Source organism: Girardinichthys multiradiatus, chromosome 20 (genome assembly GCF_021462225.1).
Source record: "Girardinichthys multiradiatus isolate DD_20200921_A chromosome 20, DD_fGirMul_XY1, whole genome shotgun sequence".
Taxonomy (NCBI): Eukaryota; Metazoa; Chordata; class Actinopteri; order Cyprinodontiformes; family Goodeidae; genus Girardinichthys; species Girardinichthys multiradiatus.
In genome coordinates this window covers 28,328,255-28,344,824 of record NC_061812.1, presented here as the reverse complement: position 1 = coordinate 28,344,824, position 16,570 = coordinate 28,328,255, and the positions used below count along the sequence as shown (strand labels likewise).

At 39.2% G+C, this 16,570-nt stretch overlaps 1 protein-coding gene across 1 annotated transcript; it reads right to left on the bottom strand.

Annotated features, from left to right (window-relative positions):
* Nucleotides 1-5,552: 5,552 nt before the first annotated feature.
* gata2b (GATA binding protein 2b) lies at nt 5,553-15,258 on the bottom strand. Its single transcript, XM_047346648.1, has 6 exons — nt 15,122-15,258; nt 14,501-14,910; nt 13,552-14,148; nt 11,838-11,983; nt 8,118-8,243; nt 5,553-6,534 (listed from the first exon to the last, which is right to left on the bottom strand). Exons 2-6 carry the CDS (start codon nt 14,724-14,726, stop codon nt 6,250-6,252), a joined length of 1,380 nt encoding a protein of 459 aa, XP_047202604.1. The 5' UTR covers nt 14,727-14,910; nt 15,122-15,258; the 3' UTR covers nt 5,553-6,249.
* Nucleotides 15,259-16,570: the final 1,312 nt, after the last annotated feature.

Here is a 16,570-nt window from a genome sequence, read left to right as displayed (position 1 = left end):
TACTCCTTGAACCTTTTCACATTTTGTCACAATATAATTCTTTATGTATATAATTTATGTGATATACCAACACAAGTACCACATGAGATTAAAGTAGCACAAAATGATTAATGGCTTTGAAATACAAATCTGAAAAGTATTGTGTGTATTTGTTTTAACCCCTGCTGAGTCAATACTAAAGAGGGTGGTGAATACTTAACCACAGATAGAGCGTCAAGTCTTTTAGGGTATGTCTCTATTGACTGCACATCGAGAAACTAATGTTTCTTTCTACCCTTCTTTCCACAATTGATTCAGCTCAGTCAGACTGGGTGGAGAGTGTCGGAGAAGATCAGTTTTCAAGTGATGCTAGAGATTTTCATTTGGATTTAGGTCTGAACTTTGACTGAGCCATTTAAAAACATAAATGTGCTCTAAACTAAACCCTTCCATTGTAGCCCCGCCTTGTTTATGGTGATTTGCGTCATTATCTTGTTCTTTGCAGCCGCTAAACGAAGCGCTCGCGTTCTTTGCTATCAAACATCCCCTGTGGGCTCCGTCTGGTTGACAGCTCCAAGGCACGTTCTCCAGGGATCCATTAAGGAGCGCTGACCCTTTTGATGAAACTATCCAAAGGTGGAATCCAGCAGTCTGTCCCATCTCAGGACACTTCAGCATGGTAAATCTAATGTGTTTACAATGTGCTAATTTACATGCGTTAATTGACAAGGTGAACTGCAGTGTTCCCTTTAAAGTCTTCAACTACAAGAACTGAAGTGCAGTTTTGTTTTTTTAACCTTTTTTGGATTTCCCTTAACAAGTTTTCTTCCTGGATTACCCTGAAATTAACTCCATCCATCTTCCCATCAACTTCGACCAGTTTCCTTGTCACTACCGAAGAGAAGTATACCCAAAACATGATGCTGCCACTATCACTTTTCATTATGGGAGATCATGTGTTCAGTGTGATGTGAAGTGTTAGCTTTCCTCCACACATGGTGTTTTGCATGTAGGTTTGATTTTGGCCTCACCTGACTGGAGCACCTTCTTCACCATATTTGTTGTGTCTCCCACACGGCTTGTGGGAAGCAATGGCTTTCTTATTGCCACTTTTCCATAAAATACTTATTTGTAGAATGAATGACTATTATTGTCCTGTCTACAAATTCCTCCTGGAGATGCTGTTGATCTCTACAGCACCTCCAGAGTTACCACAGACCTCTTTGCTGCCTGCTTGGTTAATACTCTCCTCGTTTAGGTGGATGTGCTGTAAGTCTGGAGTTGTGCCATACATTTTTGAACGACAGAGTGAAATTGCTCTGTGAGATGGACAAAATATTTTGACCTCACTCTACTTTAACGTTATTCAGAACTTACCTCTGACCTATCTTGTGCTTTTCTTTGTCTTTATGATGCTGTTTGTTTCCTAATGTTCTCTGAGAAACGTCTGTGTAGTTCACATTCTGAGATAAAATGTTGTTATTTTTCCGATAGGGTAGGGACTCATTATCCTGTATGCCTGATAAAAAGAGGTAATACAAAGGGTTTAAAATGGTTAAAAAGTGATTCCAGCTTATTGCTAACCTATTGGACTTAATGCTAAGTCCCAACCAGGCAGTTTAGGTTGTCGTCTTTGTTTCTGTGATGGGGCTGTTAAAGATTTAACCCTTCTATCGTCTGTTGTTTTCTGGTTTCCTGCATCACAGAGTAGGATTAGACATAAATAGAAAATAAAAGGATGTACTAAGCACTATGGGACAGAAAACTCAGATCTTCTCACTGACATTAAATAGGCACCAGCAGCTAAATCTGGACGGTATAACAACTAAAAGTGCTTTTTTTTTAAATATAGTTTTGTGTGTTATGTATTATTTTGGTGTCACACCAAGCTGCAATCTAGGACACAAATATGTATTCCTTTCGTTTTTTCCCCATATTACACACACACATTTTGCTTCTTAGACCCATTACCCAGCAGTACATCCTTCCCTGCCCTTCTCCCCTCTCCGGCAAACATAGTTGTATTGCCAGTTGGATAACACATAGGTAGAGGTCTTGTGTCATTCTATATTTCCAACTATGCAGCCAGACATTCCTGAAATATCTTAAATTGATAATGAACAACAGTTTTCCAAAAGTACTTCAAACATTTTTCCCCTTTGGATACACCAAGGAATATTTGGACTAGAGTGAGACAGACCTTTGTCTTTTACTCAGTGTAGTTCACTTGAGTCACAAAAACGTTGAGATAGTCAGTTTATCATCAATTCCTGAATTTCGATAGATAATTTCATTGCTTTTAGAAATATTTTAGTCTCCTTCATGTTACCAGAAAAGTTCTATTTAAGTGATCTTTTTTGTTTCCACAGGTGTGTCAGAGGTCAGGCCTTGTTGTGGCTGGAGAAAGTGAACTCTGATTTCCAAACAAATAGGGCTAATCACAGTTAATGTATGGTTTCCACACATGGCCAGATTGGTTTGCATTTTCCCTTAATATATGAAATCATCAATTGAAACTGCTTTTTGTATTTATTCAGGTTATCTTAAGGTAATTTGTTTAACCTCCATTGCAGCCATAAAAACAGTACACATCTGTAAACAGCAGCATCCAGCCACTATTTCCTTTGCTCCAGTCTCGTGCACATCAAACAAACAACTTTACTGCATGTCAGCAAGTCCCTGTGGACCCAGGAGACCCAATCACTAAAAGGAGTTTATGTTGAAGGCCAAGTTTCTTTGTTGTTTATGTTGCCTTTCAGCTGACCTCTTAGTGACCTGCTGAATATACAACAGCTCAGAGCAGAGGTCGGTTTGGCACTGAACAAACCACTGGGGAGAAACAAATGAGAGAACAAGATGAAATCTGAAACACCAAGAACATGTAACAGACAGAAAGGGGAAGGCATGATGACAGACAAGCAAGGGAAGTTGGTAGTAACAATGAGTTAGAGAAAGAGGCAAGAGACTACCGAAGGTTTGTGTCTGCTGTTTTAGGTGATCGGGTTGCTCGGAGTCTTTATCGCTGGCTGCCCCAGTAAACAGCTCTAACAGCAGTTTTTGTAGCCCTCAAATTACAACTCTGATTAACACCAACATGTCGTTTAGAGTTATTTTGACTAATCTGTCATATTTCATAAGAATCTCCATAATTCATCAAAAATGCTGCCCTATCAAGGGTTATAGACTGATTTATGTACATTTGTGTTTCACTTTTTTCAGTTAGTTACTTTTGAAAATCTAGTTTTTTACCAATGTCTGAGTTCAGGCAAAGACTGTGTAACAGGAGTTTAAAATTCTTTTTAAATGTTCTGTTTCTTTTTTTAAAGACCTTTATTTGTTTCTTTGATAGAAGAAAAGACAGTTATGTAAAATAAATTAGGACACTCCAAGAAATATTTTAATTTTTAGTAAGCAATGTTCACATACTGATAGCTAATTTAATATTTTCTTTATTTTTAAAAAACAATGTGATTTGATTGACCCTAAACAACAAAAGTTAAGTTTGTTTTACTCCTTAAACAAAAGATATCAAGAAAAATGTGTATTCTAGTTGAGGAAAAAGTTGGGACAGCCTACCCACTAGTAGCAAGTGTTAACCTCTTTACTTGAAACAACTTTAGTGAGACGCCTCTTGTAGACATTTACCAGTCTCTGACATCGGTAGGAGAAAAGTTTGTGTTGAGATCATTCAGTTTTAGATAGATTTGTCTTAAGAACATTAGTCCTGCTCTTTGTCTACGTTCTCTCTGGCAGACTTTAATCTTGACTTCATGTTATTATCAGAGAGCAAAGGTTTCCTCCTTGCACATCTCTCATGACTTATGATTGTACATGTAGGTCCCGTGATGACATTTTAGGCTTTTTGGCAACTTCTTTTAGAATTTTGTGGTCTGTTTTCAGGGTAAACCTGCTGGAAAAGCAACACCTGGGAATGTTGCTAGTTATTTTGAATTTCCTCTGCTTGTAGACTATTGTATTTACACTGGAATGGCTAATTTCCAATTTCTTTTGAGACCTCTTTAAATCCCTGACCAGACTCATAAGCTGCCTGGCCTCAGACAGCTCTTTAGATCTTACCATGGTGTTCTCTAACAATCAGGAGCACACAAAACTAAATGTCTGAAGTTTAAACAGGGCATACCTTCAAAATGCTGAATAATGATGTTCTTTTCTTGCGCAATGTAACTGTAATATCAGGTAGTTGGGAATTAATTTGTGAGTGTCCAAATTTATACCTCACCAGAAATAATTTTTTTTAATTGTATTTCATGGAATACGTCAAAGGTTTTTATTGTTATATACGTACTCTATAATACCAAAAGTAATTGTCTGTCTGCTTTTACATGAACTTTGATGACATCCTATTCTTAATCTACAAGGTGTAATTTGTTGATAGACCCACCATTGCCAGCAATAGCAACTTTATATTCTGTAAGCACAAGATTTCGGAGTGTGTTACATATATTACTTGAATTGATCAATATTGTAAAAATGGATATATTAAATATCCAATATATCGAAGTTCTGGAGGGGAGTTCCTGCTTCACGTGGAGGAGTATCTCGGGGTCTTGTTCACGAGTGAGGGAAGAATGGAGCGGGAGATCGACTTACGGATCGGTGCGGCTGCCGCAGTAATAGGGACGCTGTGCCGGTCCGCTGTGGTGAAGAGAGAGCTGAGCCAAAAAGCGAAGTTCTCGATTTACCGGTCGGTCTACATTCCTACCCTCACCTATGGCCATAAACTTTGGGTCATGACCGAAAGAACGAGATCCCGGATACAAGCAGCTGAAATGAGCTTCCTCCGTAGGGTGGCCGGGCACTCCCTTAGAGATAGGGGGAGGAGCTCGGCCATCCGGGAGGGGCTCGGAGTAGAGCCGCTGCTCCTCCACATCGAGAGGAGCCAGTTGAGGTGGCTCGGGCATCTATACCGGATGCCTCCTGGACGCCTTCCTCGGGAGGTGTTCCAGGCACGTCCCACTGGGAGGAGGCCCAGGGGACGGCCCAGGACACGCTGGAGGGACTATGTCTCTCGGCTGGCCTGGGAACACCTTGGGGACCACCGGAAGAGCTGGAGGAGGTGTCTGGGGAGAGGGATGTCTGGGTGTCTCTGCTGAGTCTGCTGCCCCCACGACCCGGTCCCGGATAAAGCGGAAGACGACGACAATATCCATGTGTCCAAAGAACATACGGAAAGTTGCAGGGTGTCCTGATTATTTCACTTTAACGTGAATTGTTAATGACATAAACTATTGCCTATTAGCCAAGACGTGAAATATTATCACTCAAATCAATATTTGTACATTCCTACCTTAGAATTAGCTGCAAATGAATTATTAATGCACTGTCCCATTATGACTATTTATATGATTTACTTGAATTATATTTTAGAATAGAAATGAATATAGAACCAAATCTGTGGTACTGTTACTTGGATTTATATTTAGTAAATTAATAATGGAACTTTATTTTTTACATCTCATATTTAACTTTATATCTTTGTACAATTTAGCCATATTCTTCAGAATCCATATTAATCTCTGAGACGTACAGCACTGAACAGACAGGAAAGATCGTTTAGTGAACTCAATCTCTTTATTTGTTAGAGTATAAAGGTTGACCAGTTCAGACAAAGCGCTTCAGCTAAAAATATACTCATAACTGCGATAACATTATCCATATTATAAATCAGATAATATAGACAAAAAGAAACAATAGTGAAAATAAATTATCTGAATAACAATATTAATTACATTAACAATATTTATAATAAACAGTGTTAAAATTAAAGTTCATAAATCTTTATTTTTTCCTCTTCTGGAAAACTGCTTTTACAATTGTCCATGAGCAAAAAAAAAAGCCAGCATATTTTAATTGGTGAAAGAAATTTTTATGTCTGGGATGCACCCTCCAGGCTCACACATTTACAATATTCACAGTAACTATAGATCTGCTCAGCACATGTTGAACCATGCTGTTTTCAGGCAGGCAGTGGGGACAAAACTATATGGTGCAAAAACATTTCTCATGTGCCTATAGCAAAGAAACATGAAGGCCCAATTTTTCTCCAGCAAATTCAGTACCTGATGATAAAGGGGAAAAAGGCCCTTTCTGTTCACAACCTGCAACTAGGATCAATCAAGACAAATAGGAGATAATTGTGGTCCATGTCAGCAGGTGTTCACACCCTGTCATTTACTCAGACCCTTATCTCCTCTTATGCAACCATGTCAAGATGTTAAAATCTCTGCAGAGCCCCCTTGTCTCAGTCTCTCAGCCCATCGCCGTGACCATGTTAGAGTGGTGCGAGTGTCCAAATGATGGGTGTAAAGGGGTGGGGGTGGGGAGCATGTGTCCAGTGTGGCTGAAAGGCGGCAAGTGGCCCATAGTCATGTGACCAGCCAGAGAGGCGGCGGTGAAGGAGGAGCTTTTGTCATGCAGACTTTTGGAAAACTCCTCATAGCTGTCGCTAGCCCGCTTGCTCTTTTTGGACTTGTTGGACATTTTCCGATTACGAGTCTGTATTCCCTCCTTTTTCATGGTGAGAGGTCGGTTCACCTGTGGCAGGAGGGATAAGGAGAGGATGTCAGTATTCCTATAAATTAGAGAGTGCATTATAACATGCATGATAGATTGAGCTTTTATCATAGTAATATAAAAAAACTGCAGAATTATCCAGTCACCTGAGTAAAACATTTAGATTGTAAGAATACAGATGAATTTGACACTATTCTTTCAGACAGGATAAACAGAACCTTGGTGTTCAGGCGTGGGTCAGTTACTGGTATAAAGATTCATGTCATATAGATTCCACAGTTTAAAGTTTTTTTAATGAGAGCCCAAAAGGGGGCCAGAGCAACAGGTTTCTCCAGCTGTATAAAGCACAGAGTATAGCATTGATGCCCCTGCACCACATGTTGCTGTGCACTGCCAGGCCGCTGGCTGAAGGAAGGCTAATGCACTTTCTCTTGCCTACAAGATGAATTTGTTTATTTCAACCATACATCTGGACAGTTATAGTATGGAAACTAAAGGAGCAGCACCTATCTCTCTTATTAAAGTAACACTAGAGTAGCTTCAAACTACAGCGTGTCAGATATGAGCAGTATGTTTATTAAGCTGCTGACAGTAGGATGGCTATTTGAGCAGAATGTCCAACCAATTAACCAGCTAATATCAGCATATTGTACTGTTGTTGTCTATAAAGAGCAGCAAATAGCAGTAAAACCAGTGCTAAAGTTATATTTCTGTTTTTGTTTATGTATCAAAACCAAAATAATAAGAAATGAATCTCTATTGTGAACAAGTGGTACTTTTACTTAATGCTATGAAAATCCCCTACCAACCTTTGCCTATTGGATTGAAATGATGTGTTTACAGCTAATCATGATCTTTAAAAAAAAAAGTGCAAATATAGTTGGGCTCATATTTAAAAAGTGCTCAGATAATTCTTCATCATATCACTTTTGTAAAATAAACCTGATCCTTTCCAAATTTTGGGGGGTTGTTCATTTGCTCATCCGCCAGCTGTCACATCAAAATCGATTCAGTTTTTTCAGAAAGTTTCCAGCTGTATGGAGCATAGAAAAGTGGAGTGCCACCCCTCCCCCACTTGTTGCTGTCGCTGGTGCTCAGCTGGCCGAAACATGATCAGAACAGGAGTTTAGCATAGACTCTTAGCTTGAGAGAAGAAAGATTGCTTAACTTTGTAAAACAGTATAAGACAATAACTTTGGCCATGACAAATAAGCTTGTGGAAACACTTGAATTTAAGCATTGCACGAGTTTATGATCAAAAAGTCTTTATTTGAAGTGGTGGATTATTTTTCTTTCTAAATGTAGAAAATGCATGTTAATTCAGTCAGTTAAATTTTGGTTTACAATATACACCTCCAGGGCCCATATAGTCTGCATAGGTTGTTGCCCTAACGCTATTAATGTAGAGAGTAGCCTCAACAACAGTCCCACCATTGTTATCCTCAAGGGGATTACACCGACCGTGGAAACAATAACTTGCTAAGAAAGAAAACACCAATGAGAGCAACAGTGTCTGAGTAAAAAATACTCGATTCATCCCCTTCTTTCCTTTTTCCTTCCTCTCTTAATACTCAATAATCATACCAGGGATGCAGAGAACTTACGTTATGCAGCTTGTAGTAGAGACCACAGGCGTTACACACCGGGTCTCCGTTTGCATTGCGTCTCCAGAGTGTGGTGGTGGTCGTCTGACAGTTAGCACAACAGGTCCCAGCTCGTCTGGCAGCTGACTGTGAATTAATTCAGATTCAGGTTTGATTAAAGCTGAACACAAAAAGCAGACAAGCAATGAGACTTTTAGAGAACAAATGTGATTTTCTCATTGTGTGATATTATTGTTAGTTTTTTTCTGTTTTACCCATTTAAAAAATGTGTGACATGAAGATCACAGAAAAAAAAATTGTTAATTATCCCTCCACTCTTGCCACACTCTTAAAAAGAAGGAGGGATTGCAGCAAAGTCAGTGACTCGAGAAAAGTTAACCATATGGCCTTAATTAATCAACTAATTCTGACTGTTTGTATTGCAACGATGATGGATTTGGACTGTATGTAGTCAAATCTAAACCTGTCTACATGATATTATTGTATTGGCATGAACAAGATTCATTTGATTATATATATTTTGATATGACTTGAAATTAACTGATTATGTTGCATTGTAAAATATAAAAATAATAATCTTTATACATTTAGTCAGTCTCACGCAAAACAAGAAGAAGTAAATCTTTATAATTACCGCAAATAAACGGAACCAAATTAAAAACTTTGAAACCCGGCAGCCATCAAATATAATAATTGTATTTGCTTCCTTTTGTGTCTTTACGTTGTGTAAAAGAATTTTTGTAGGTATTGAATATTAGCATTTGAAATTATTAAAATTTTTGTAAGGCATATTAGTTTGTAATTGTAATGTTCGTTAATGAATAGATTTGAATGACATTAACTATTTTATTTTGGTAAAACGTCCAGCCTAAACATTGTGACTAAAACTCAACTAAGAACGTTGATTTAGTCAACCGTTAGCTTTTCTCATTTATTGGGCTTGGTTTTCTGTAGAGAACATTAAGGCTGATATGTCTGTATCGATTGTGATATGAATTACCTAGCCTACGATGGCCAGCAGGTAAACACGCAGCAAACCTCTAATCGCATTACAGAAAAACAATTTGAAAGAAACATGCTGCAACTACAGAAGATAAAACGAAACAAAAACCAACAATCAGCAAAACAAATGCAAACGAAAAATTCTGCAAATGGCAAAAACAACAGCAAGTTAAGAAAAGCTGCAAACTCCCTCTACAAAACGGAAGTGCGCCAGACCACTAGGGGGAGTCAACCACCAAGTCATATCGGATCAGACCCTTATCAAAGACATTAACGGGATGCCCAAAAGAAACGTTGATAAACAAGTGGTCGTAATATTTATTATTATAGTACAGCAGCATATTTACGTGGGTAATATTAGTGGTTGGCTCCTCCTAGTGGTCTGGTGCACTTCCTTGTGGAGGGAGTTCGCAGATTTTTCTAACATGCTGTTGTTTTTCCTATTTGCTGCACTTTTTCTTTGTATTTGTTTTGGTTTTTTTTATGTTTTGATTCCCTCTCTTTACTGTGATTGCAGCATTTTTCTTTTACAGCGTTTTTCTGTCGCATTTGTTTTCTGTGTGTGTGTTATGGAGCTTATGTTTGCAGCGCGTTTGCACCTAAGTAGCTGGTTTATAACTAATGGCTTGTTTATTTCGAGGACAATAACTTTACTCCAGTTACATCATGGTAAAAATGTTCTTAACATAAAATCAGTTTCTTGTGTAGCTTAATGTTATTGTTTTGTTTTGCTTGTTTTTTGCATAGTAGTCTTATAATTAAAGGATGACCTCTGACATATATGCCAGCTTCCAAAAATGCCCCGCTGCTCCCTTATTTGCTTTACTCCCTGCGCTGCTCCGTCTCTGTGGTGGACGGAAAGCTTGACCACTAAAAAAGTGAGGTGTAGGGCCCATAGTTAGGAGGCCAGAGGAGGAAGCCGTGCTGCTTTATCTTGAGCGGTCAGGCATCCGGATAGGAAACAGCTGGAACGCTGCTGCTGCTGCCGCTGAGCGAGAGACGGTGCAGCGCTGCGAGCCCCGGCCGAGCTGCATACGGAAACCAGAGCTGATATATGACCGACTTAGCACGTATAGGCCGAAATACTGACGGGAGGGCAGGGGAAAGGTCGTATAATTTGTAAGAAACAAGCAGTTGGTTTTTTAATGTCTGTTTCTTTTTTAACGGGTCAGTTCGGATGCGGGAGGAACCGCTCCTCAATGCAGGTGAATGAAACCGCTTTTTCAAAAAGCGCTGTGGTCATCTCTAACTTTTAATCATTTTATTCAAACTATAGTTTTGTGGTTTTCTTTGCTGTAGTTTGCATGTTTTGCCTCTGAGGTTGCAACATTGTTGCTTTTGTTATGTAAAGCGAAGATTTAACGAGAACAAACCGCTGATCTTAAACATTCGGCTTAAAATTCAACGTATCTACAAAAATAAAACAATTTTTAAACATTTCGCATCCAAATTTCAGTTCGTTGAACCACTGTTTATCTTAAAGATTCAAAGCTGAGTACTAAAAACGGCTGTAATCATTTCAGACCTCCTTTCTAACTGTTTTGGGTTGAAATAAAAAAAATGTACTCACTTTGAATCCGACATCTGCTGCAGGTAAACGTAATCTTATAGACTTTTTTGATTTCATGTTTGCGAAAGGGACTCAATGAGGGACAAATAAATTATCAGTATTCTCTTCAGCTTTGTAATGCGGTGTTAACTTCTTTTCTATTCTATTCTACTTATTTTTGTTGTGTTCTGTTTCTTTCTGTTAGTCTCTGTTTTACGTATTCAGATCTATTCTACTTTATCTTGTTCTGTTCTATTTTATTCTACTTACTATATTATTATTTTATGATATTCTACTTTTTTTTTAATTCTTATTCTACTTTATCCTGTTCAGTTCTATTTGGATCTGTTTCTGCTCTATCTGTTTTGTTTTGTTTTATTTTATTCTGTTTCTATTCTATTCTATAACTTTATTTTCATAAAAATGTTTAGATAGCTTTTTGGAGGTGTGCATGACATGAAACCAAATGTTTGCTCATTTCCATCACCACCAAAGGTGATGTTCGAGGTCAGTTCATGAGATGAAATATGTAGCTCTGTTTCTGTTTTCAAATGTCATTGAAAAGCCTTCAAACTGTAAACCATTCCTCAGAAAAACAGACCTGTTCTCAGCTTTTTGGGACTGCTTCCCTTTGAATAAACTATGAAAATGTTTTGAAAGATCAGCATTCAGAAGAAAGGAGAATTTTTTACAGGCACCAAAACATTTGCTATCACTGTGTGTAAAGTAATAATAATAATAATAATAATAATTTACATTATTATTATTACTGAACATTTTACTCATATTTACAATATATTACTTGACATGTCAACCAGTTGTACATTTTTAGCTACACGTTTGAGAAGCACACAGCAGGAATAAATGTTTTGTTTTAACCAATCTCCATCTGTTCATCTGGCCTTGCTATCAAAGACAGTATCAGAGGTAGCTGTAATAATGGTAACACCATCAACACAGATGGCCCCTCTCTGCTTGCTGCCTGAGCCAAAGGAGCAATTGGTGAGCATGAAACACAATTCCTGGAAACTGATTGGGAAAATATAACTTTCCAGGAATTGTTCCTCCTCCCCTCACCCTTCACCTTACACTCTCTTTATGTACTCCCTCTTAGAAAACATGCACACACAGAGTGGTTTGCTTCTGTATAGAGAGGGTGGAAGACTCACCAGCCTGCGTTTGGGTTTGATGAGTGGTCTGTTCTGGCCGTTCATCTTGTGGTATAGGCCACAGGCGTTGCACAGGTAGTGTCCGGTGCTGTCCCGTCTCCATAGGGGCGTGGAGGTGGCTCCACAGTTTACACACTCACGGCCCTCTGACAAGGAGCATGCATGAATATAATGGTCAGTTTATCAATAAACCAAGAAGAAATTCAATTATGAGGACAGATAGGTGAACTTTTTGCAAATACAAGCTTCTTCAATTTAAGTTGGTTTCACTGCATATTAAGCAAACACAAAATAATTTAAGTATTATATTAGAAACTTTTGTTTAACAAATTAAGTCAGCATCATGCCAAGAGATCACACTAAATCTGATATAGATTTCAGCAGCCAATTTCTCCAGAACCACCTTCTAGGTGTATATCTCCTTTGCATTTAAAGCAAGAGCATGCTTGAATCTCTTCTAGTCTGTAATCAAATAAGAGTGAGTAAGGACAGTGTCTGCAAACAATCAGGACAGCGCCTTATGTAACAGAGAAGTGACTCCCAGTCTAAATATCAAGTTTGTGGCTCCCTCTCTTCTGGGCTCCAAATGCAGATTTTCCTTTCACACCTCTGGTTCAGATCCAGTTCTCTGTAACCTGCTGCTGTTGAAGCTGCAGTCAGCTCAGCCGTAATTACACAGTCACACTTAACTGAAGAGGGTTTTCCAAGTGACTCTACTCAGCACTGGACAAATACAAACTGCTTGCTAATTCTATAATTTGCAACAAAAAATGATTTTATATAATCAGTAAGCATTCATTTTTATATTATCTGCGTTTTATTCTTTTGAAATTTGTAATAATATGTTAATTACTGAGGCACAGACTTTGTGTTACCTCGATTTTATCACATAATTATAATAGAAATAACGCAATAAATATTAGGCTATTAAAATAGTCAGTCAGTCAGTCAGTCAGTCTATTAAAATAATTTTACAAAATTATTTGACAAAATGCGTTTATTTAAAAAAAAATGCCGACTAATGTTTTGTCAATAAAAGTTTATTTGTATTTTTTGGGTTCTATAAAACTGCGTTATAATCGGTTTGTTGCTTTAGTAAGGACCAAGAAAATTAATCATCTCATGCATTTTTGAACATTTCCCAACCAGCTGCTGCTCGACTCTCACCTTCGCCGTTTCGTGCCTGTATAGATTAAGTCATTTCGTACCCGACCATTTTCAGGATGTTCCGTTCTCGCTTTGACGATTAAAACAATATTATTTTCTATGAACTACTCGTAGGCTGTTGTAATGATTTGCGATCGTATATCTAGTCTAGTAAATAATATTCATCAGCAGTTCACTTGAACTTGTATTTGTCTGATCAGGAGTCGAAATCTGGCATATTTTATATACGAGTTCGATGCCCCAAATGAAGAGATGAATTATAATGGTAATATACAGTTAAATGTCATTAAGTTTAAGATTTTAGCACTTTTTATTATTGTTTACCCCCATTAATAACAACCTAACATGATTAATATAATATAAAAAATAGAAAATAGAGTTACAGTGTTTTTCTATATTATTTGGTTTACGTTTTAGGGTTTCAAACCAGGAGACCTTCCGTAATCATCATAAAACCATACGGACAGCCTTTCTACAAATGGTGTCTCTTTTTTCCCAGATGTAATGTTATTGTCTTTATTTTGGACTGACTTTAGTGATTTCTCACCGGTGCAGGACCGCGCCTTGCTTTTGCTTTTTTGGGTGAAGCCGGATGAGGACCCCAGCAGGCTGCCCGGGTGGAATAGGCTGCCGCCGTAGTCGTGGGCCGCTTGGAGAGAGTAGGGGGCGTAAGTCGGTATGTGGTGGTGCGTGGAGGGGGTCTGGGCGTTCATTGAGGCCAGGCTGCTTCTCAGCGAACTCGAGTCCTCCATCTTCATGCTGTCCGGTAAAGACAAGTGGTATTTGATAGATTCCTTCTCGTCCATCCTGGCAGCGGCGGAGGAGGAAGGAGACGCGGCTCCCGGGTTTGGGGACACGTCTTTGGGGGGTGTAGGGGGAAAGCTATACAGGTGGGAGCTGGTTTGGGACGGCGGCGTCAGAGAAGATGCGGTAGCCGCGTTTGAGTTGCCGCTGCACGGGTAGACGGCGGAGAGTGCGCCGGGGGATGAGGAGCCCGGGTGATGCAGACTGGGCTTGCTGAAGGGGCTTACTGCCCATGCGTTGTGGTGGTGGGCCGACAAGGCTGCTTTCCCTCCGTCAAGCCATGGGATCCCCGGGCTGTGGAGGAGATGAGGACGGCAGACCTGAGTACCCGCCAGGCGAGCTGGGAAACAACATAAGAAATTTATTATAGAAATAATGATATGATGATTTAAACTGAGGAAGTGTGGATGCAGAGACTTGTTGATTGAGAGGGTTCATTGTCCTAATTTACATGTGTATAAATAAATAATGTAACCCAGGTTACTCAAGTAAAATAAAACTTGCAAACCCAAGGAAGCAATTAAATTGCCTATTTAAAACCATCTAATTCCAAAACTCAAAGTTGAGTTACTGTTTACATAGGCTGAACAAGATAAAGTTTATTATCTAAAAGAGAACTGAAATGCAAAACTATGTCATAGTCACAGTATGAGTTTTGTAAAAAATATATTCTTGTATTTTATTAAAATTACCGTGCGCTTGGCTGTACACCCTGGCCCTGGCTGTGTTTGGGTAATAAGGGTTTCCCTGCGAGTCCAGGTGATTAAAGAAAACGTCCACCTCGTCTGGAGGGAGCAGCTGTGTGGTGGGCTCCATGTAGTTGTGGCCCAGGCCGGGGTGGTGAGAGTCCGGGTGCTGTCCGTTCAGCATGGCTGCATGGGGATGCATCCAGCGGGGCTGATCTGCCGCCACATCCATCTCTCTCTCCTCTCTTTTTGGAGGCTCTCTGGTGCGCTTTTTTTTTTTATATAAAGTGAAATTAATATCCAGGGAGATTCTTAAAAATAGCGTCCTTTTATGAGATCTTCACAGTGTCCATGGGCGGTTCAGGACTTTGCTGCACTGGATTAAATTCCTCTCTTGCACATGGAGCAGATTGACACTGAGAATTGCAAGAAGCGAACATTAAATTAACATTTCAAAGTTGCGCTGTGCTATGTTTACCTGCTTCGTGGTGCAAGTAGTGCCGTTTTTTAAAAAACCTGCATGGATGCATATGAAAACCAATCACTTTTAGACGCACAGATCGGTGTGCATTGTTACTTTAAGCAGGCTGCCTTACTCAACATGACAGTAAAATAAACATGCCTTACCTATTTAGGCTGGTGTTTTTAACCGCTTTGGAAAAAACAGCTCCCTTTTCAACCGTGTTGCGCTGCAGGTCGTCTTTCAGTCAATGTTTGTCAGAGTAAACTGCGTCCGCTGGGAGCGAAATCGACGCGCATATGCTGCTGACAGCGCGGGGCCAGCCTTGTTAAGGAGTCAAGGGCGGAGTCTAAACAAGGCTGAGACCCAGCCAATTGAAGTCTGTCTCCACACAAAACCTCAGAGCCAAAGTCTCTGCTCAGAAAATCACAGAAATATATTTACACTGTATTCATGAAGCCACGTTGTCTGACTATCAGAGTGTACAATATTCAAGAAATTCCTGTTTCCAGTAAGAAATTAAAGTCTTTCCAACAAGAATATTGTGACTGAAATAATTTTTTTTCCTATGAGTTAAATAGACAAGGACTCGTTCAATAGCTCATCTGTTACAACAGTGGTATTAAAGTTATCTTCCATTGTTTTTTGTTTGTTTTTTTTGTTTCCTAACAAAGTGCACTGGAAAAACCCCTGCTAATTCTGCTTTGCATGCATTTAGGTTGATGACAAGACAAGAGGCTCAGGAACTGAGCTGATCAGAGAGCAGAACCAGTGGTTCCATCAATTAGTCCAAGCCATGCAGCAGCAAAGCAACCCTTAACCATCAGACTACCACCACCATGTCTAGATATAATAACGGGATGCACATTTTCCAAAAGATAGCTCATTTGGGTTGGCAGAAGTCTTTGGGATCATCCAGATGTTTTTGGGGAAATGTGAGACGGGCCTTTGTGATCCTTTTGGGGGGGGGGGAGGTCAGCAGTAGGCATAATATTGGCTACTCCTGGGAAGGTTCCCCACTGTTCCATGTTTGGGAAATATCTTTGTAACCCTTTTCAGACTAATAGATGTCAATGACTTTTTTCCTCATCTGTGTCTTAATTTCTTTTTGAAAGCCTCGTGTTATTAGCGGGTTGTGTTAAAACAGTTTCCTGATTCAACGAGTCTGGCAGTAATCAGGCCTGTTTGTGACTTGTGAAACGGAACCAAGTTCATTCATGCAGTCATTATTCTAAAATGCAATGTGCTGTGTTTATTTAATTTGTCTGATTTTAAAATTTGTTTGACGATCTGAAATATGTACGTGTGATGAAAGTAAAAACAGAAGATTTAAGAAACAAATAGTCTTTCACACCACATTCTGAAGCATTCCAGTTGCAGTCGAGTTGCTAGGGGTTGGTTCTTATTGTTGCAGCTTTGTGCCTGAGGTCACCAGATGTGCGCTTGGAAGCTTATTTGTTTAATCCTTATTAAATAATGATTTAGAACAACATACCAACACAAATAGAGGCTAACAATGACGTGAAGTCTTAAAGGTGACAAAGTATGTCTGAAGTGGGTTTGACTGATTTTACAGAAAAGTCTGGCTAGTAGCTTCAAAGAGCTTTTCAATAATT

Coding starts and splice junctions, on each gene's coding strand:
- gata2b (XM_047346648.1), bottom strand. CDS start 14,726: ATGGATGTGGCGGCAGATCAGCCCCGCTGGATGCATCCCCATGCAGCC. Junction 8,244..11,837: donor TCAAACCCAAACGCAGGCTG/GTGAGTCTTCCA, acceptor ATTAATTCACAG/TCAGCTGCCAGACGAGCTGG. Junction 6,535..8,117: donor TCTACTACAAGCTGCATAAC/GTAAGTTCTCTG, acceptor CTCCTGCCACAG/GTGAACCGACCTCTCACCAT.